Genomic DNA, 20,679 nt, shown 5'->3' on the forward strand with positions numbered 1-20,679 from the left:
TAGCTTCTATAAAGCTTTAGCAGCTGAACCGGAATTTATCATAAACTAAATTAGGTTTTAACGTCGAGATAAGGAAAACCCGTTGTCCATGTCCTCTGGTTACTCTTCATTTGACTTTTGGTATATTTCCAAATGCGTGATTAAAGCCGCGTCATTTGAATAGCTTGTCATTTCCATTGCCGGTTACGACTAATCTAAATTTAATTTAGATCCCTTTCAAAACTACAAATGTTATGAAAACATTAGAATTACATGGATATAATATATTGTTCTATTTTTGCTTGTGGAAACACTGGTTGTCATTCTAATTTGGAGAGGGGGCAACGCCTTAGACGTTATCGCATTGGTATTTTGCAATAAAAATGCGTTATTGCTATGCTTGCCGAAGACGGTCACATCGTTCGCTAAACTATTCGCACACAGACGGGTTTTCCGCTGATTTCGTTAAACAAAATTGCATATATAGCAAATAAATAATAGAAATTAACGCAAACACAACAGTGCACAATACAATTCAAGGTGCTGGCCACAATTGTAAATAATATTTGGTGGTAAAACAAGCCAGACAAGTGCCAAACTCACGTGATGAAAATACGGCTGAAAAATTATCCGTAAAGTGGGAGGGGATCAAGTTTTTCTAATTGGATTGCAAAAGAAGTGAAACGAATTTTTTTGTGTGCAGTTTTGTAATTGTAAAACATGCGTGCCAGGTGCACCATATAATGCCGAATGGCCAAAATAAATGAAAAAATAAAAAGTGCTGCTTATGCTAATTAAATCGCTAATCGAATGTACAAACAAAATGTAAGCTCGTTGCGGCGCAAGCAGAGCGCGAGTTTCGAGTCCTACACAACACAATAAATGCGCAATATAAAGCAAATTAGTTGCCGTCTGCAGTCGACGTCGTCGTCATCGTCGTCCTTGTCGCCGTTGTCGTTGTTGTTGTCTCCTTTGCATAGTTTTGTTTGTGTCGTCAAGAACAACAACAGCCAGAAGAAGGAGCACAAATAAATTTTGCTGCCCACACAGACTTTGAGCTTACGCGCTTGTGTGCGTGCACGTGTGCGTGTGTGTGTGTATGTGTGCGTGCGTGTGTGTACGCGGAAAACAAAAGAAAAATCACAATAACGAAAACAATAACATGGCGAACGGTCAGCGATTATCAAAAAGAAGAAGAACAATCAAAATGTGGCTGTGGCTTAAGCTGCTCTGCCTGATGGCTCTGCTCCATGTAATCGGCGGTAAGTAAACAGATACTATCCAACGCTGATCACCGAGGATATGTGGTGACAACAAGCACACTCCTCTCGCCCTCCCTTCGTGCCCACGTCACAGTTTGAGGTGTGAAACTAACCTAAATTTGTATTTGTTTTTTTCTTCTTTCTATATTTTGTGTGCAGCCTCTCCAATTGAACTTGTCATAAATACCACAAATGAAGCAACAAAAATTGGCAACAAAGCTTTGCCCGAGGCGGTGGCGGCAACAGCGACAGCAGCTACAACAACAAGAAAAGCGACAAGAACAACAGCAACAGTAACAACAACAGCAGCAAATGAAACAGCTGGTGCTTATCTAACTAAATCGTCGCTGTCGTCCGCTGATAACAGCGGCCATGGCAACAACAACAACAACAGCAGCAGCAACGGCAGCGACAACAGCGCAGTGTCAATTCAAATGGCAGCCGCAAATGAAACGGCTGCTGTTGCTGCCACTTCGCTGCAACAATCATCGATACCCACTTACGCGCCACTGCACAACAAGAAGCACGAAAGTAAGTCCAAAGTAAAAGCCGCCAAATCAGAGAGCAGACAATCCAGACCCAAGACAATCAAACAGACAGACAGACGGACAAACGAATAAACTGAAACGCGGCTCGCGTGACTTTAACACCTCAAAGAGCAGCTCAAGCGTTATTCATGGAGTTTAAAAAAACCCCAACCCAACTCAAGCTGTCTGGCTTTTACCTCAACTCCACAACTTCCCCCTCCCTTTACCCTCAAGCCATGTCTCGTGACGTCAGCTCATTGCCGATGTCAATGTGCTGCAGACTGCAGTTCTCTCTCTCCCTCTCTCTCATTCCCACGCGCTGTCTGACTGACTGACTGACTGAAACAGCAACAACAACAAGAACAACAGCAGCAGACACTCGCACTTGAGCCACCCCCGCGTTTTGCATTGCACTTGTGCCTACAGCGACAGCAACAACAACTCAACTTGACTGCAATGCAACTGCAACCAAAGACTGCAAAAACAACAAAACTGGCGCGCAAAGCCAGCGCCAACGCCAACGGCAGCAGCGACTGCGGCAGCGGCAGCGACGTCAACGGCCGCGTCAACTTCGTCTGGGTTCTTTATGCTTTCCGCTTTACACTTGTCTTCGTCTGTCTCTGTTTCGTTGTTGTTATTATTATGCTAAATGCCTTTTGTTTTTGCTTTTGCTTTTGTGCGAGCAACTTGAGACCGACCCCTTCCCCCCACGCAGTTAACCCCTCCCCCTCGTACAGCGTGTCGTCGCCTCTTGGCGCTTGTCGCTTGACGTTGAATGTCAGCGATCGCTCAAGAAGCAACAAAATAATCAATAATAAAGACCGAATTATGATTAATGATAAAACTTTAAATTGGGCTGAGAAGCGACTTGCTAATTGGCCCCAAGCGACTCGTGTCAGCAGCTTTCAAGATCGCAAGTGATAACCGATAACTGTCGCCACTAATTGAGATCAGTAATAGCTTATTTTGATTTCCCTTAGTGGTTCAATCGACGGTTTCGTGCGAAAAACCGTTTTCGGAATAAGCCGCCTGCATAAAACTACAATTTTGTGTAAATTTCAATATGCTGATATAAAAGTTCAGAGGAAATTGATATAGAAAAAGATATGATAAGCGCGCTGATCGCTTTCACGGAAATAATATGTTTATACACTTGCTTGGAGTATTATAATTTTAATTAGAACTGTGTGACACCTTAAAGAAGGCGCAGCAGATATAGTGTGAAAACGCTTAGTGTTGATTGATCTTAGAGGAACTATGGTATTTAGTATATTATTGAAGCATGATAAATATTCAGCATGTTATATTGTTCCTTCAAGATTAAGACTGTTAATCGTACTTAATTTTTTCATTTACTTTATTTGTTGTAATATATATATTTATTTTTAATCATAATGTAACTTTTGTTCTTTTGTATAATCTTGAAAGAACTTATTCGAAGTATTGAAACATATATTCTTTTAAATATTCCTTATGTTCTGTGAGTGAAGATACTTATTAGATTGGACTCTAAATTTCAGTGATCAATATCAATGATATTGCTTCTTTTTTTACGTATTGATGAGTTACAATTTTTAGGATTGCTTATCTATAAGACGGATCGAGCTAGATTTATTTAATCTATAGATTCTAAATGATTATATTTTTTAAGTAATCATATTATTATTTTGTTTAACAGAAATTATCAAATGCCATTGTGATATCTGCAAGGAAACGAACCACATATGCGAAACGGATGGTTATTGCTTCACCTCAGTGGAGAAGGACAACGACAACAAGATAATCTTCAGTTTCCGGTAAGTTTGTTCATATGGTTTATTAGGAAAAAAATACAAATACAACGACATGACAATCAATTTGCTGATCAATCTGCGTGTGTGCGAATTCGAACTCGAATTCGGATTCGAATTCATTGTCGTAGCTGTCTCAACATGTCGCAGAGCTTTCCGCCGGGCCGTTTCATCTGGTGCAACGATGGTCGCCATGGCGGACCGACAGCACGTCCGGCCGCACCTCGTGGCGGACACGGGTGTTGTAATGATCGTGACTTTTGCAATAAAGATCTGCGTCCCGTTATCAAGTACTACGCGCCGTCCATGGATAAAACCAACTCGGTTGTCTACGAAGGTGCGCTATGCTGTGCACGTCTTTTGTTCAACAAAAAAAAAAACCAAAGAAAAAACCTATCCTCAATATTCCTGAACTGCTCCTCCTAGCTAACAACCATCCATTCAAGTGAAACAAACGCACGTCGTTCAAGTTGCTTTGTTCCAGTTTGTTCGTTCTTTGAACTTGTTCTTCTACCATTTATATCTACCATGCTCGTTCGTTGAGTTCAAACTCGAAAGCTAACCTCAAAATCCAAAAAGAAAATAAATAATTTAATTAAATGCAGCGCACATTACTAAAACCCAGCAGAAGTAACAACTACAACAGCAACAACAACAACAACTACAGTAGCGGCAGCAACTGCAGCAACATCAACAACAACTACATTAAGAGCGAGCAAAGCTCCTGGCAACAAATTCGTTTGATTCGTTTCTGTTTTGATTGCTACTAACCAGACTGAGTTTCAATTAGCAGCTGGCCGAAAGACACTGGCCTCAGCTACAACAACAGCAACAACAGTGACACTTTACTAATTTGATTTCTTTCTCTATTTATCTCTCCTCTCTCTCTCTGTCTTTCACCTAAAACGCTCGTGTACACCCGACAAAACGATCAATAATGAAATGCCACACGCGATCTCTTGTTCCCTGCTCTGCACATTCTCTGTCACTCTCTGTGTGATCGTTCGTTTCGCTCGCTCGCTCGCTCGTCGTTGCTCTCTTTCAAATAACACACGTACACAAACATACGCACACACACACACTCAAACTTACTTGTATTGGTCTATTATGCTGTACAGTTGCCTCGAAAAGCGTTACGAACTGCATCGCGAACCTCTGGAATGCCTCTCCAGTCGCAGTAAAATCGATTCGTATAGAATTAGATGTTGTAGTAAGGATTTCTGCAATAAGGAAGAGCTTATGAAAACCATATTTGAACCAGGTACAGCAACAAACATGAATCAATCAAACACAAATAACAAAAAAAAAAAAAAAACTAGAAAACAATAGCAAAAAAAGATAAACAAAAATAAATACTTTTTTTCTTTCTCTGTCTCTATTAAAAAGCTTTTTGGTTTTGCACTCTTCATTTGTACTCTCAGCTAATTATGCACAACAACAACAAACAAACAAAAAAACAACAACTACAACACAATTTTATTGTATGCCAACAATTTCCACACTTACCGCACAACAGTATTAATAATAATATTAATAGTAATAATAATAAATAATCATTTTAATTCGGTTTGCACAACAATTTAGTACTCGAACTATAATTGATCCTAAATGTTTCTTTATTTTGTTTTCTTCTGAAAATATATATCTTGAGTATTTCATTTATTTAGTTTTCTATTTGCACCTTAGTCGTCCTCCGATTTGTAGGTCTCTTTATTTTTGGTTTCTTTTGATCTTTCTGCACGATATCCGCCTGTTTGCCGCCTGTCTTTCTCTGCTCTTCGCTCTCTGCCTCTTGCACTATCTAAGTAACTATTTTATCTAAATGCACAACAACAACAACAGCTACAAACAACAACACCTACACATAATATATAAGTATGACGGTATCTTATTCGATACTCAATCAATTTGTTTGCATGCCAATTATTTTTCTTAAACTCTTCGCTGATCTTATTGTAGTAAGTACAGTATTATATTTTGTGGAACCTCTAGTAGGCATTTATTCATGGTATGGTTTCGTGTACTTTTTTGCATTTTTTGTACATGCCTGGAACTGCAAAACTATCGTCGGTACTATCGATACTATCGATAACAATTGTTTATATTTTGTATATTTCTCCGATTTTCGACTTGTGCAAATAAAGGATTTCGTTCCATTTGTAAATTCTTTTTTGGTTTCGATAGTATGAAGTATCGATAGTAATTGTGTTAACACTGAGGTTCCTTTTTATCGATCTACAATTGTATAATTGGGTAAACTATCGACTGGTGCTTTGATTCCTCTTGTATTTTTTATTGTACATAATGATTTTGGGAATATATTCTGAACTGCTTTGACTCTTGTTCTTCCAACCTTGATCCTCCATTTTGTGAGCAACCCGCCCTTCCCCCTCTTAGTCCACGCCTTTGCTGCACGCCCGCAAACTATTTTACAGCTGATTTAGTTCGTAAGTCGTAGCAAAACAGCAAAAACTGCAACTTTAACAACTTTACAATAATAATAACAATAACAACAAAAACAACAACAATGACAACAGCTGCTTATCAACAATTGCACAACTACAACAACAACAGCAACAACAAATACAGCAAAACCCCAACAGCAACAACAAAAGCAACCGCCAAATAGTATTATTTACCCCTCGACCCTTTTATCCCGCCTAACTAAGTAGTTTGTAACTAAAATTCAAGACTATATTAAACCTTACTAGTTAAAACCAAAAACCAAAAAAAAAAAAAAAAGGAACAACAATTGTAAATGTATGTGTGTATGTATGTAGATGCCTGCCTCTTGCAAACCACTTACCACCCGAAGATCCCGCCTGGTGTCATGACAACACACCCAGATCCTCCACAAAATGTTGTCAAGAAGATTTTTGCAATACGCGTGAAAGTTACAATGGTGCTATACCAGGTGAGAGTTGCTTAAACCCATCCAACCATCCAAGCATTCAACCATTTTCTCATCTTCCCATCTTCAACCAAAACCATTCATGCAGCCATCCATTCATTCACTCACTCACGCATCCATTCATTCATCCGTCCAGCCATAGACATTCATAGACACATAGATCATCGCATCAGCGACAACAAATTTAACCACATTCACACGTCGTCACTCTTCCCCCCTTGCGAGCCACGCCCATGTCATTGCACCGCATTATTTGCGTTTTTTTTAGACCGAAATTTGTGGCACACACACACTCAGACACACACGCACACCTGTCATGCTGCACGCTGTTGTCCTGCCCCCGTCTGCCCCACCCCCCACGTTGCCCTTGGACCTGCCCCACATTCTCTCATGCGTCGTTGTGCTGTCTTCAAATAATAATAATAAAAAAACACACACACGTATTTTGTTTGTTGGGATTTCTCGTTCTCGGTTCACACACACACACACACACATACTTGCGTTGCACTCACACACTTGTTTTTGTTCGGTGTGTGCGTGTGTCTCACCTTGTCTGCGCTGTTTTTGTGGCCTCGTCGCAACACCATCAACACCCACCACTCCCCTCCCCACCCCACACTTGTCGCTTCGCCGTGTTTCGAGTTGTCTGCTGACCTTTCGCATCATTCATATTGACTTGTTAAAAAGACGACACGACGCACATAAAAGCCAAACAACTGCATAAAAAAAGGAAGTAGGCAACAGCAACCACAACAACAACAACTGTCTCAAGGGGACAACAACAACTGCAGCAGAAGAGGAAGAAGAAACACCAACCAGACGGCGCATTTTGTTTACCTCGTTCGCTCACTCCCTCGCTCGCTCTCTCTTTCACTCCTCTATCACTGCGTCTGTTTATGCAAGTCGTGCATTCATATATGTATGTATGTATGTATATTCATTCATCTGCTGCTGCGTCGCTGTCGACGTCGCAGTCGCAGCAACTGCAGTCGGCGGCTTCATTTTCCATTCATTTTTATGGCCGCATTTTTGTGTTTTTGCTGTTTGCAGCATTCTTTTTGTTATACTTATTATTTTGTACACTCATATTTATATTATTAGTAGTTCTGTTTTGCGTCCATATTGTATGAATGTGCGCGAGTGTCTGTGTGCGTGAGGGTGTGTGTGTTTATGTACATAAGTTTTGCAGTTTATTGCTCTGTAGATTTTAAGTTTGCGCCGCAAAGTATGCAAAGGTTTGTAAATAACGTATCAAAAGTCATAAGCAGGTTAGTGAAAAATGCACCTAGTTAATTACAACTATGCACGAAATAACACTCACACACACACACAACACACACTCAAACACTCACACAACAACACATGCACTCGGCACTTGGCAATTAACTGTTTCGTTAGCATGCACCCGCAGTTTATTTGGTTTTATGTTTATATGTTATTAATGATTTAAACGTTTGGCTTGCAGCATGTTGTCTTCACCTTTAATATATTTTGTGTATAATGTATGTATATGGTATTTATTCACTAACTTTCTGGCATTTAATTTTCCATTAATTCTCACGCTCAACCTTAGCTGCTTTCAATCTGTTTTCTCCACCCGCTTAACTCTCTGAACTAATCAAGCTTGTGTTTCCATCAGATTTTCTACCTAATAAGACGCTAAGCAGCTGGGAATTGGTGGCCATCATTGTGAGCGCCACGTTAATCATCTGTCTGTCTGGCACAGCGACTTGGTATTATTGCCAGCGTCGCAAGCAATTGGCCAATGGACGACCCTTTGCCAAGGAGGATTCTGTCTATGATCCCATACTGAATGGCAACACGACACTGCACGATATCATTGAGATGACCACATCCGGATCTGGTTCAGGTGAGTAATATCTTTGCATTCATTAGCAGTAGTTTAACTCTCTACTCTTTGTAGCTGGTCTGCCGCTCTTGGTGCAACGTTCGATTGCACGACAAGTGCAACTGTGTCATGTCATTGGCAAGGGACGATTCGGTGAGGTGTGGCGCGGTCGCTGGCGTGGCGAGAATGTTGCCGTCAAGATCTTTTCCAGTCGCGAAGAGTGCTCCTGGTTCCGCGAGGCCGAAATATATCAAACTGTTATGTTGCGACATGAGAATATCTTGGGTTTCATTGCAGCAGACAACAAAGGTGAGTTGTGAATTCTTTTTAATGATTTTTATAAATTCATTTTCTTTTCTTTTCTTTTCTTTTAGACAACGGCACTTGGACTCAGCTTTGGCTGGTCACAGATTACCACGAGAACGGCTCACTATTTGATTATCTAACCACACACACTGTGGACACCAACACCATGCTGAACATGGCACTGAGCATAGCCACTGGATTGGCGCATCTGCACATGGATATTGTTGGCACTCGTGGAAAGCCAGCGATTGCCCATCGCGATCTAAAATCAAAGAACATACTGGTCAAGACGAATTTGAGCTGTGCCATTGGCGATTTGGGGCTGGCCGTGCGACATGTGGAGAAAGATGATTCGGTGGACATTCCATCCACACATCGTGTGGGCACCAAGCGTTATATGGCACCTGAGGTGCTCGACGAGAGCATGAATGCCCAGCATTTTGATTCGTATAAACGGGCTGATGTTTATGCCTTTGGCTTGATACTCTGGGAGATAGCGCGTCGCTGCAACATGGGCATGATCTTTGAGGAATACCAATTGCCGTACTGGGATGCTGTGCAGCCCGATCCCAGCATTGATGAGATGAAAAAGGTGACATTGAAGCAGTTTAACGAAGAGTTTGGTTACTATAGTTTGGTTTGTGTTGCAGGTGGTATGCATTGAGAAGAGTCGGCCGAATATACCAAATCGCTGGCATGCTTCCGATGTGCTGCACAACATGGCCAAGGTCATGAAGGAGTGCTGGTATCCCAATCCCGTGGCACGTCTGACTGCGCTGCGGATCAAGAAGACGCTTGCCAGTATACGTGTGGAGGATAAGGTCAAGAACTGATTGTGGCTCTAGTGCGTAGCCGAATGGAATGCGTTTTATTTAACTCTGACTCTGTACATCGCACCTGTGTAACCTGTAACCTGGTCCCGTGTTACCTTCAAGCGACAAGCAGCAAAAACAAAAACAAAATCTAAATCTAAATACATATAACCTAAGAGAAAACGAAGCAAGCAAGCAAGAAACCCACAACTAACAAATACTTTGTACATACTTAGGTCTTAACAAATAACAATCGCCGCCTACCACCCCCCAGCCCCGCCTTTCAGCCCATCCCTGAACCCATTGCCGCTTTTGGATATGACTCGTAATCGCATTTAGTTAATTTTCCTTATAGTTCTTTCTTTTGCTTTTATACTTTTGTACATATAATTTTTTCGTTGAAATTGTTGCTGAGATTTGCCTTCATTTCACGGCCAGAGACAAGAAAAAAAACGAGGAGCAGAATGCGGCGCGCCACAAAACCGTCGCACTGCCATTAGTGCTAAATGATTAGAGCATACGCATACATACAAAACATATACATATACGTATACGTATATTTTTTATAGCCACTGTTCACAAAACTAAAACAAAATACATACAGTTAAAAGACTTTGCCAAGACTGAGCAGCAGTGAGAGAAAAGCAAAATCCAAAAAGAAAACAAAAAAAGTAAAAAAACGAAAACGAAAACAAAAACAAAAACAAAACAAAAAAGAGAAATACAAATAGAAAACATATTACAAAAAAGTGGAATATAAATTACAAACTTGCAGGCAACTTTTGTGCTGCATTATATCAATATACGAGTAATATACATACATATATAGAAGTAGCGATTATACACATTTAGAGAATACATTTATATAGACAATGAGAAAAGAGGATTCAACACATTTTTAGGCGTTTATCGTTGACAAAACTCAGGAACTCACGAATTACAATAAAAACGAAATTGATAAGCGAAAATACTGAAAATGAAAATACAGTTTATGAAATACAAAATAATAATTGGCGCGCCGCCTGCTCATCACATGCAACATGCCCCATGCCCCATTGCCCCAGCTAACCTTCCCCAAATATACATACGTCCACAGTGCTGCTCAGCGTACAATGTGTGCGACTCCCAAGCTGTTTACACAGATACACACACACACACACACATACAGAAAATACATATACATTACTCTAAATATAGACATTGTTTTTGCGTTTAAGTTCTTATCAGCAATTTCTGTTGTTGTTTTCATATCCTGGAACTCACTCCCTCTTTGTATAACCAAAGCTTGTTCTTCCTATTTTAACTGTAATAATAATGCAAAAAACAAAAAAACAAAACTAAATGATATAAGAAACAATGTAACAATCCATGTAAGAAACTCGGGATGTTTCATGAACAAAAATATTGAAAGAAAGTGTAATCATAAGTCATTTTACGAGAGCTGTCGTGTATGTTGATCTGTTCAAGAACTAAATGTTTTATATGTATGTCTGCACCACGCTACGACCACTCAAATCACTGACCCATTCATCACCCACTCGATCATAACACAAACCTGCAATAGTAGTTTCTATATAACATCAAATGTTTCCTTAATTCCACAAAACATCAACGCTGAGAGATTAATGTGAACTTAAATAATGAAAGAAGAAGTAAAGCCATTAATTTGACCTACATCAAAGTAAATTGTAAGAAGCATCATTAATTATAATTATAATTCTATTTGATATGCGTATAACGAGATAAACTATATATATATATACATATTAACATATATATTATCAGAACTTTAACTATATTGTTATATCTTTCGGCCTGCGAAATTTGATTTCCTATTAATTTAGGCACACCAAAACAACTAAAAAGAAAGCGAAAAACAAAAAATTATACAAACAATTGATTACGATTACGATTAAACTTTAAGTTAAACTTAATTCATTTCCTGTAACTGTAATACTACATTATTGTAATTTGCTGAATGTTCTATTCATATTCCACTTGCAAATTAACGGATCGTACATATTATATAAGTTTTTACGATGAATATTCCTGTAATTGTAAAATGTGTAAATAATAACGAAAAGAGAGAACAATTTGTAACAATGTTAAATTCGATAAATGTTTAACTAGAATCGAAAGCTCCCAAATCCTACTCTCCCCCCAGTGCCCCTAAGTTGCTGTAAAGACACATCCAATTGATTGCAAACCATAATTCCCTACCAAATGTTTTCCCCATCGACATAAAACCTGGTTGTTCGCAATTCCACATTCGCATGAATTCTCAAGAAAAATATACGTAAAGCATGCATAAATGTTATCCAAGCGAATTTGGAATTGAGAACAGCCTTTTGCTAAAGAGGCAACTTAACTAGTACTGAGCTGAAGAAGTTTACAGAATAACCGAAATATCACAACCGAAGTGAAGAAAAAGAAAACTCACACATAAAAGACTTGATAAACAAATGCGCAAAGAAAAATAATACAATTAATTTCCTATTTTGCAGCTGATTGAAAACCAAAATATATTTGGTTTGTTTTTTAACGAACATTTGAATTGAAGCCGAGAAAAATATTCAAACTAACTATGATTTAGTTGTTAGGCTCAAGCGTGGCATGAAAGTTAAATTGAAAATGATGTAAAAGTGTTTGTAATGTGTATTAAACGTAACTTAGCTGAAGACGAAGTGACGAAGAAAGTGAAAGATTGAGAGAGAAAGAAGAATGTGAATTGGTATTTGGTATGTGTAACGTATGTGGAGCATTTACGGTGTACTGTTGAAAACAAACAAACAAAAGCGTTGAAAGTGTAAACAGAGTCTAACTTTTAGCTTTAAGCTGCGTTTTTACTGGCACTTTAAATAAAAACAAAAACCCAAAATATTTGTAAATGAACAAACTTATCTTGTCTTCTTTTTTTCGAACAGATTTTTTTGCTTTCAGCCCACGGCGCAACATTCTTAGATTATTCATGTGGTAAAAAATGGCTTTAATTAAAATTGTAACTACATTTCACGGAACAGAAGTTGCCGCTTCTCTCCTTTGCCATTTGCAAATTTCTTTAGGGACTTTCACCTTTTACTTGGCCTCCCTTTTTACCTATTTCCAAGTCCAGCTCGAGGTCATGTACATACATAAATTTAAATTGCATAATTGAATTTCTTCTGCACATGAAGTTGCTTCTTCTAAAGACGGTGATGAACTTAATTATTACCAACGTTATGACCAATTTTCTTCTACTAATATATTAATTAGAAATGATTGAAAAACGTTGCCAGATAATTTTGTTTGTTATTAACTTAATACGTTTTATTCCAACTTGTTGTATATTCAAATTAATTTGAATAAACTACAAATCAACAGAAATGTCCTATTTCATTCGAGCTTGGTTTGGTTGACAATCTGGTATAGTTTGTTTGTAGTCTATGTCATGTTTTGAATGTGTTAGTATATGGATATACCAATATAACCTTATAGGCGTTTTTTTTATATACCCGCTACCCATAGGGTAGAAGGGTATTTTAACTTTGTGCCGGCAGGAAATGTATTTAACAGGTAGAAGGAAGCATCTCCGACCCTATAAAATATATATTCTTGATCAGGGTCAACAGCCGAGACGATCTAGTCATGTCCGATTGTCTGTCTGTTCGTATGAACACGTAGATCTCAGAGACTATAAGAGATAGATTTTTTCGACAGCATTTGTTATGTTTGCACGCAGATCAAGTTTGTTTAAAATTTTTGTCAAGGTCACTTCCTACCCATTTTTTCTTTTATTCAAAATGGGTAGCGGGTATCTCACAGTCGAGCACACTCGACTGTAGCTTTCTTACTGTATATTTCTTTCTTTCTTTGCATATTAATTTAGTATATTTTTGGAATAACACCGCACTTTTTTGCTTTTATTAAAAATTGATATCTCACAGTCAAGTGTACTTGAAGAATTCTTACTTGTTTTTGGTTGTGCCCTAAGAATAATAATATGTAATTACCCATCCAAAAATATTCCTACTTGTATGCCTATTATTTAACCAAAAATGCAATTTATGTTAGGTATGAAAAACGAACCAAGAAAATCTTTTACAGATCACAGCTTCTGTTATCATTGAGTTTGAAACACTATAATTACATATGTATGATATATTCAAAATTAACGCGGGCGATGCTGCGGCTCAGTAATATTTAATACTTGTATGTTCTGTTGGCCTCGAGTTGCGCCAACGCAATTCACATTTGCTTAATGAAGAAATGCAAAAGTACTTAATGCAATGAAAAATAATTTTATCAAAATTAAAACAACTACAAATTGAGTTATGAAAATAGGCTAAATTCAAGTTGTGTCGACTTTAGCATATGTCTTGCAAGCACTGCAGATTCATTAGCATGCTTAAGGCAACGTAGACACTTGAGTTATGCATAATGTAATCCTCCATATGTATACGAACCATAAATTCGGGCAAAGTAGGCGTCTCCTTTTATGTATTTTCATTACATGGCGTGAGTGAAGCAGCTGAAATGCTACCCAAAGGCGACCCGACGTAAATTTAAATGAATTAATAATTGTTGTTTGTGTTTTTTTTTTTTTTTGGTTTTATATAGGACGTATGCCCTTTGCACTTTACGCGTGCCTTACATTTTGTTTGTTTTTTTTTTTTGTTTTTTTTTTTATGTTTATTTGCTTACTCGTTTGTTTACATTGTTTCTTCATTAACATGTTTTTGCTTTGGTTGTTTTTTTTTTTTTGGTTTATTAAAACAACATATTCGCATAGGATTAAATTTTAATGTATAATTTATCTTTTCCTTTTTGCTTTTGACTTGACTTGACTTGATCCGAATGGGAATACAATGTGCTTGTAAAGGAAAAGTACAGTTCACATATTGGTTATGGTCTTTTATTATTATAATTATATTATTACGTTGTGATTGTGTTATTACATTTAGACTTGGAACGAGCTAATTTGGAATAAAAGTTAATATTGTAATACTTTCTGTAATAACATTGAATGCCTCAGTCAGTATTTTATTTTAATAATTGTTTTTCTTTGGTTGGGTAAATAATTTTATATGTCTACAGAAAACTTGTATCGATTAGTATTATTTTGTGTATATATTAAAGCACTTAAATAGTTATATAAACATCAAGAGTGATATGTGTATTTGGTTTAAACATTTGATATGTAATTGAAATATTCTCTTTGTGGGTCTCTTTATCAATCGGTGCCGTTTGCCTCTTAAGTTGTCAGCTTCAGTTGCGGCGATGCTGGAAAATGCTAGCCACATGCTGCAGTAAAAATAACAAAGTAATGAAGAGGAGGAGTGAGTGAGTGCATAAAGAGACAAGAGCTTACCTCTTGAGCCACGTTTACGCAGTCGAAGGCATCACGGAAGTAGCCACAGCTCAACTTTGTGGCAGCACGATGATGCAAACGCTGTTGCTGGCAACACATGCCGCTGATTTAAGTGAAGGAAATGAATCTGTTGTCAGAGAGAGGGACAGAGATTATGTTATGTGGCACTTACTTGATCACCTGACAGTCACTGCTGCTGGTGCATTCGCCTCCTAGTGGCTGCTTGGCCCGCACATTGAACATCTCCTGCAAGAGGGGTGCATCCGTTTCGCAGCGCCAAATTCCCTCCTGGGGGGCAAGCATGCAAGCGCTGCCTGGTGCACAGTCCGCATGACGCTGGCACAAATCCCGTTGACGCCCAAAGACATAAACACATTTGCCCTCTATCACAAAATAATGGCAGTAGTACTCTCTCAGCTGTGTGTGGCTGGTGCTAGGTGCAATTAGGCCAACTTACCGCCATAGGTGTTGACACAGACTCCTGTGGGGCAGCAATCATCGTTGAGAACACAGGCGCGGTTGGCGCAGGGCGTGTCCTCAATCAGTGGCTCCACAATGCCATACACTTCGGTCTGTTGCTGACGCAGTGGCGACGATAGAGGTGCCATGGCCTGTGTCAGCAATTAAAGAAATTATCTTTAGGTGGGAAGTGTGGGCAGCACACGATGCGTATGCGTGACATTTATTAAATAGTGCGTATGAGTGATATTCGACTACGTTCTCAATGGGGTGCCATTACCGATTGCTTGCCTCGCTTGTCATTAATTAAGTTCTTGACAACTTTGCGGCCTGTCAATTTCAATTTCACTTTGAACTTTGCACTTTTGAGCCTGCTCTGTCCTCTTCAACCAAAAGCAATCAACAGAAACCTGGTCGTGGGCACAATTGAAATTAATTAACAAACAACTGCGCAGAACAGCGTGTCGTTTCAATTTATGTTCACAGCCTTGCACTTTGCCACCTCGGCTGTGCACACGTTGCGTATGAGTAATAAAATTGCCTGCATATTACGCTGCAGGCTGCAGTCTCTCTTTGCACTCGTTTATAATAGAGCACAGATTGCTGTTAGTTGTGCCAACAACATGCTTAATGCTATCATCGTTATACTAGATGTGCTATAACTTTCACTTAACGCTTAGTTCGCTTTAAGCAGCGCAACTCGTTGCTCGCATCGCATAGAGTCTACCATTTCTATTTTAATTACCTGTCTCGCTGACTCTAGAGCAGACTTTTCACTGTCCCTGGCTCTAATTGCTTTTACTTTTCGCACACTCACCTGTTGTTGTTGATGCGGTTGCTGTTGCTGTTGTTGTTGTGGCTGCTGCTGCGACTGCGACTCGATGGCATATGGCACAAATAGCTGACCATATTCATTGTTATACGCCGCGTTGTTCAAATTGCTGGCAATCATATCGAATGTCGGCACATCGGCAGCCAGATCGCCAACAGCAGCTGCCGTATTTCGATGCCGCAAATTGCGAGAATTGCGGCCAAAGAGCGACGACGACGACGACGATGGCCAGCCCGTGTTCGAGGCGCTGGCATCCAATTGTGTGGCCAGGCCCAGCACCAGCAGCAGCAGCAGCAGGGCCGCCACTGCAAGACGCAATGGAATGCTTCTCATATTTGCAATGTTAGTTAAACCGCATGACCGTTGGCCTGTTGATCTGCGAAAAATTGTGTGTGTGTGAAAACCAAAACACGACCGTTAATTAAAACGCACAGCCCACGCAACGCAATGTTTAGCCAGCTTTAATCGCCGTTTGTATTAAATGTTCATGGCATAAAAGGCGTTTCCGTTGCTCAGGCAGGCAACGCTCTCTCTCTCTTGCCGGTCATTAAAATTATGCGAGTTGTATATGGTTTGCTTTTAGTATTATTACCGGCAGTTACTTAATTTATGTGTGCGCTCTCACATTCTCAGTGTATCGCCAACATCCGGGCAGTAAGGATGTCGGTTATAAATCAACGCTTTGAAAAGAAAACGAATTCCTGATTGTTCTAGCACCAACTTTGGTTGCTTAAAAGGTTCGAGAAAAAATGTTGCATACTTTACTGGGCATCGTTCGATATTGCAGGCAAACTATACTCTGCGCTTTTATACTAGTTTTTCTAATAAATAATTCAAATGCATATTTAATATTTTAGTTTGACGCACTTGTAAATTTGCTGGTTAAACTATCCGTTGCCCAGCGAGGCATTGACAGCTGCCCATGATTCAAGGTGTTTACGACCCAAGCAGCGCAAAGGCGCCGCTTTTAAAAATAGACACAAGTTAGTAGTCGCCCACGCAAGTCAAATACACTCGCGCTGCCGTAATTGAAACATTTCATTATCTTGACATCTTGGGCTAGGCATCGTCGTATTCTTGAATCAATTTCATTAATTGCCCCCGTCTAGTTTGGCTTTAACCAAGTTTTGCAGTCTCAAACTCAAACCTTTTGTTTTTTTTGGTATTCTACTAATTACTTTTTAACAGGTATGCATTCTACGCAACATGTTCATTACTTGTTGGTAAACTTTTTAAGGAGACAAACTTTTCGCACAAAGTTGTTCGAGTTTGGGGCACTCAACTGAGTTTTTGGCTCGGCAAAGAAAAGGTTTACGAGAGTGAAAGTAAAGAGTATCATTCTGTTGGATTATGAAATACTAGCTAATTATATTTTAACATCAAAGACAAGCAAAACGGCTACAACAACATAAATGAAAAGCACAACAACTGTTGCTGTCTGAAGCTCCTTTTTCGGGGTGATTAAACTTGGCGCTTGGCTTAGCTTTTGGGTGTGCCTGTCTTGTGTTTGGCTAAAATTGTTAATTTATTATTAGGTATGACTTATTTATAACGCTGCGATTTGATAGATTGCTGTTAAAATATATTTTTCGGGTTTTGGCATATTTGGAAAGGGGTTAAGTTAAGGTAATAAGGTTTTTTTTCGGTAGTTGTTGTTTGCTAAATATTTTAATATTCAGATTTTATGAAGTGCATAAAGTATTCAATTATTTATTTATTTTATTTGTTATTTCTGTATTTATTTTTAAAATAGTTAACATCTCTGCTTGCCTCGTTGCTTAACACTGAAGGTCAAGCGAATTGCCAGCAATATTTTTAGAAAGTTATCCAATCATATAATTAACTTTTCATGCTCAAAGTAAAGCCTACCTTTTTTAATCAGCTAAGGTTGTCAGCTAATACAATTTTCTTATTGCAAGCAGACCCATTTTAATGTACCGGTTATTTGATGTTTTAAAAATAGCATGTGGTTCGCTTTGAAAGAAATTGTTTATCTGTGACAATCATGAACTACAACAAACTATAGATGAGCCCTTTGATTGATAGCTAAGTAAATAAAAGTAGCTTGGGGGCTACTTAATGGCTATTAAAAACATTACAGCTCAAGTTACTTATAATTTCCACCTAAATATGTAGCATACTTTCCAGTACTGATACGCTTATCATATTACGTTTACTGCGAGTTCTCTGACATTTCTCGCTAACGGCTCTTGGCAGCTCATAAAAGTCAACTCGAATGACAGACGCGCTGACAATTTAATGACTTGTTTAGCCCCAGGATATTGTCTCAGCTATAAATGTGGCCTGGCCAAATGTCATTAAGCGGCCTCAGTCCTTCTGTCAGTTAAGAAATTTGATAAGTTGGATAGTTGGCGTGTATTAACGTTAGTTTTCCTGTATGTTGATGACGTGTGGCGCGCCTACTTACGGAAGTGTAATTATTATTGGACACAAATGAGTTTGGACGGTTTGCAAAAGTTAATTATGATAAAACGCTTTAATTATAACACAGCTCGCAAAATTTATAGTTCTCCACTTTCCACACAGTTCGCTCTTTCTCTCTCGTCTTGCGTTGCAATTTATGCACGTAATTATGCAAACGATGCTGCAACTGATGTTGCAGACAAGTGGTAGACCTAAGTGCCTAATGCCACAAGCCACAAGCCACATTCACTAGCACTTACATGACTTTACAGAACTGAACTGGCAAATTCCTTCAAGTGCAATCACAACACACTCGAGTCTATAGTTGTTGTTGTTGTTGTTCTTGTAGCTGTGGCACAAACGCAGGTGGCAGGAGCTGGCGTGTACCTGCTGCTGGTGTGTCCTTAAAACGACTGCGGCAACACCTGTCGGCTGCCGCATGACGCTCGCTGCCAACCAAAGCAAAACTCTGAAGCTTTTTCCGCAAAGCTTTTTTCGCCAGTTCTGTGCATTTTTATGAATTAAATTTCGGTGGCGCAGCAAAAAAGCTTTCTATCAGCATTCATCTCTGTGTATGTGTATATGTATTTGTAGAAACGTGAGAATGTTGGTTTGTGTCAACTTAAAGGCCTACAACGAATCAATGAAAGGCTACATTTGTGTACCTAGCATTTGCTTTGGCACCCTAATGACGTCACAAGCAAAAACGTAAAGCAAGCACTGACCTCCTGACAAAATACTCCATGTTGTCCTGTTCTCTCTGTGTTATCCGCACAGAGTATCCTACGACTGCCGGCGGCAGTTCTGCAAATTTGATATGCCTGTCAATATAGTTAGCTGACAAGAAATCGCTGCGGGCTGTGCGCCAATTTGAATTAAAACACGATTTTAAGTACATTTTTGGCATGAAAAACAAGCCAAAATGCCTGCAGCTTCATTGCCATTGTCTCGTTGGCCTGACTAAAATTGTAACTTGTCCTTGTCGTCGTCCTTGTCGCTGGCTAAATCTGTGATATGCAAATTAATCCATTTAGCTTGTATAAATTGTTGAAAAGCAAATCAATTAGCCTGAATAATTCAATTGCTTGAGTCTATAAATGGATTGCAATAGAGATAAATTTGAAGAGTTGCCAAGAAGAAATAGTTTGCAGTGTGCAATGAAATAAATTTGTAAATATTGTATATTTATCATAGAATTCTTGAATTTCTTTTTTGCTATATACAGCTCTAATTTCCAGCTGAAATTTAGCTATAAATTCTCTTTGTAAGACACCCTGTACTCAAACGTTTATTCATGTTTTGAAAAGCACTCAACCACAGAAATGATTTTCGTTTTATTATGATTTTTTATTTTTGGAGCTTTTAAATTCACGTTAAGAGCCAAAATTCACCTGCGTTGTTTATGCGAATATTGCCCCCCCATAAGTATAAAGTCAGAGCGATTATTTTCCCGGAAATTTAACCCCAATGAAATGGCTTTAAAATCGCTTGCAATGTCTCGTACTTTTTGCGTACAAAGTTGTTCATAGAATGTTATTTAAGATGCTGTTTGAAAACTGAAAATGATGGCTTCTTTGGCTGCAATGGCATCTGGGCACCCAGGAGACTCGAGGCAAATGGGTTAATGCAGCAACTTTGGCAATATGATATTCAATATTCACATGGCAACTGGGGAAAGCAAAAGTCAAAAGTTGATGCGAGTCAAGTGCAGTGCCAATGGTTATTTCCATCAATGAGTTTGCATTGAACTGGGAGTGAAGAAAGTTCCTTTATATCCAAACTGTAAATTGCTTACCTTTCAGAATTCTCTTCGTGCATTCTTTGGTCTAGAGTTGCACAACATGAAATCAAATTAACTTTTCATGATTTTCACTCGCCCTTTTGCTTTGTGAGTAAATGGAGCAAACGGATTTGCTGATTCAAATTCATAGCAAGTACAAGGAAATACAATTCTCAATGGAGTTCAAGAATTTGTGAATGCTATTTCACTAATTTACTCTCGTTTATTTCGTCATGTTTTTTGTTTGTTCGCTTTGTTCGTTGTTTGCACTTAAGTTACTAACAAGTTTAGATATGTATATATATTTATAGAGAAATATAAATAATTTAAATAATTAGTAAATTCAATTGAACTAAAAACATTTGCTCTCGCTCGCTCTCTTTCATTTTAACATAACAACA

The 20,679-nt window shown here is 38.7% G+C and overlaps 2 protein-coding genes across 4 annotated transcripts; one reads left to right on the forward strand and one right to left on the reverse strand.

Annotated features, from left to right (window-relative positions):
• Positions 1-302: 302 nt before the first annotated feature.
• On the forward strand, positions 303-10,778 carry LOC117570325 (TGF-beta receptor type-1). Of its 3 annotated transcripts, none has more exons than XM_034251867.2 (8): positions 303-1,241; positions 1,401-1,772; positions 3,447-3,564; positions 3,690-3,895; positions 8,109-8,339; positions 8,394-8,627; positions 8,693-9,216; positions 9,275-10,778. In XM_034251867.2, exons 1-8 carry the CDS (start codon positions 1,079-1,081, stop codon positions 9,455-9,457), a joined length of 2,031 nt encoding a protein of 676 aa, XP_034107758.1. In that variant the 5' UTR covers positions 303-1,078; the 3' UTR covers positions 9,458-10,778. The 3 variants fall into 3 exon arrangements, with proteins under 3 accessions (XP_034107758.1, XP_034107760.1, XP_034107759.1); XM_034251869.2 differs by lacking the exon at positions 3,690-3,895 and adding an exon at positions 6,339-6,472 and having other exon boundaries at positions 308-1,241; XM_034251868.2 differs by lacking the exon at positions 3,690-3,895 and adding an exon at positions 4,677-4,819 and having other exon boundaries at positions 310-1,241.
• A 3,321-nt stretch (positions 10,779-14,099) lies between these two features.
• Positions 14,100-18,912, reverse strand: LOC117570328 (uncharacterized). Its single transcript, XM_034251874.2, has 6 exons — positions 18,759-18,912; positions 16,060-16,450; positions 15,241-15,394; positions 14,956-15,166; positions 14,784-14,886; positions 14,100-14,716 (listed from the first exon to the last, which is right to left on the reverse strand). Exons 2-6 carry the CDS (start codon positions 16,405-16,407, stop codon positions 14,681-14,683), a joined length of 852 nt encoding a protein of 283 aa, XP_034107765.1. The 5' UTR covers positions 16,408-16,450; positions 18,759-18,912; the 3' UTR covers positions 14,100-14,680.
• Positions 18,913-20,679: the final 1,767 nt, after the last annotated feature.

The sequence above is a fragment of the Drosophila albomicans genome, chromosome 3, assembly GCF_009650485.2.
Source record: "Drosophila albomicans strain 15112-1751.03 chromosome 3, ASM965048v2, whole genome shotgun sequence".
Classification (NCBI taxonomy): Eukaryota; Metazoa; Arthropoda; class Insecta; order Diptera; family Drosophilidae; genus Drosophila; species Drosophila albomicans.

Bases quoted from the DNA above. Each gene is read 5' to 3' on its own strand.
- LOC117570325 (XM_034251867.2), top strand. From the start codon at position 1,079: ATGTGTGCGTGCGTGTGTGTACGCGGAAAACAAAAGAAAAATCACAAT. The intron at 3,565-3,689 runs GTAAGTTTGTTC...TCATTGTCGTAG, and splicing joins AAGATAATCTTCAGTTTCCG to CTGTCTCAACATGTCGCAGA. The intron at 8,628-8,692 runs GTGAGTTGTGAA...CTTTTCTTTTAG, and splicing joins CATTGCAGCAGACAACAAAG to ACAACGGCACTTGGACTCAG.
- LOC117570328 (XM_034251874.2), bottom strand. From the start codon at position 16,407: ATGAGAAGCATTCCATTGCGTCTTGCAGTGGCGGCCCTGCTGCTGCTG. The intron at 15,167-15,240 runs GTAAGTTGGCCT...ATTTTGTGATAG, and splicing joins CTGTGTCAACACCTATGGCG to AGGGCAAATGTGTTTATGTC. The intron at 14,717-14,783 runs GTAAGCTCTTGT...TTTTTACTGCAG, and splicing joins GCGTAAACGTGGCTCAAGAG to CATGTGGCTAGCATTTTCCA.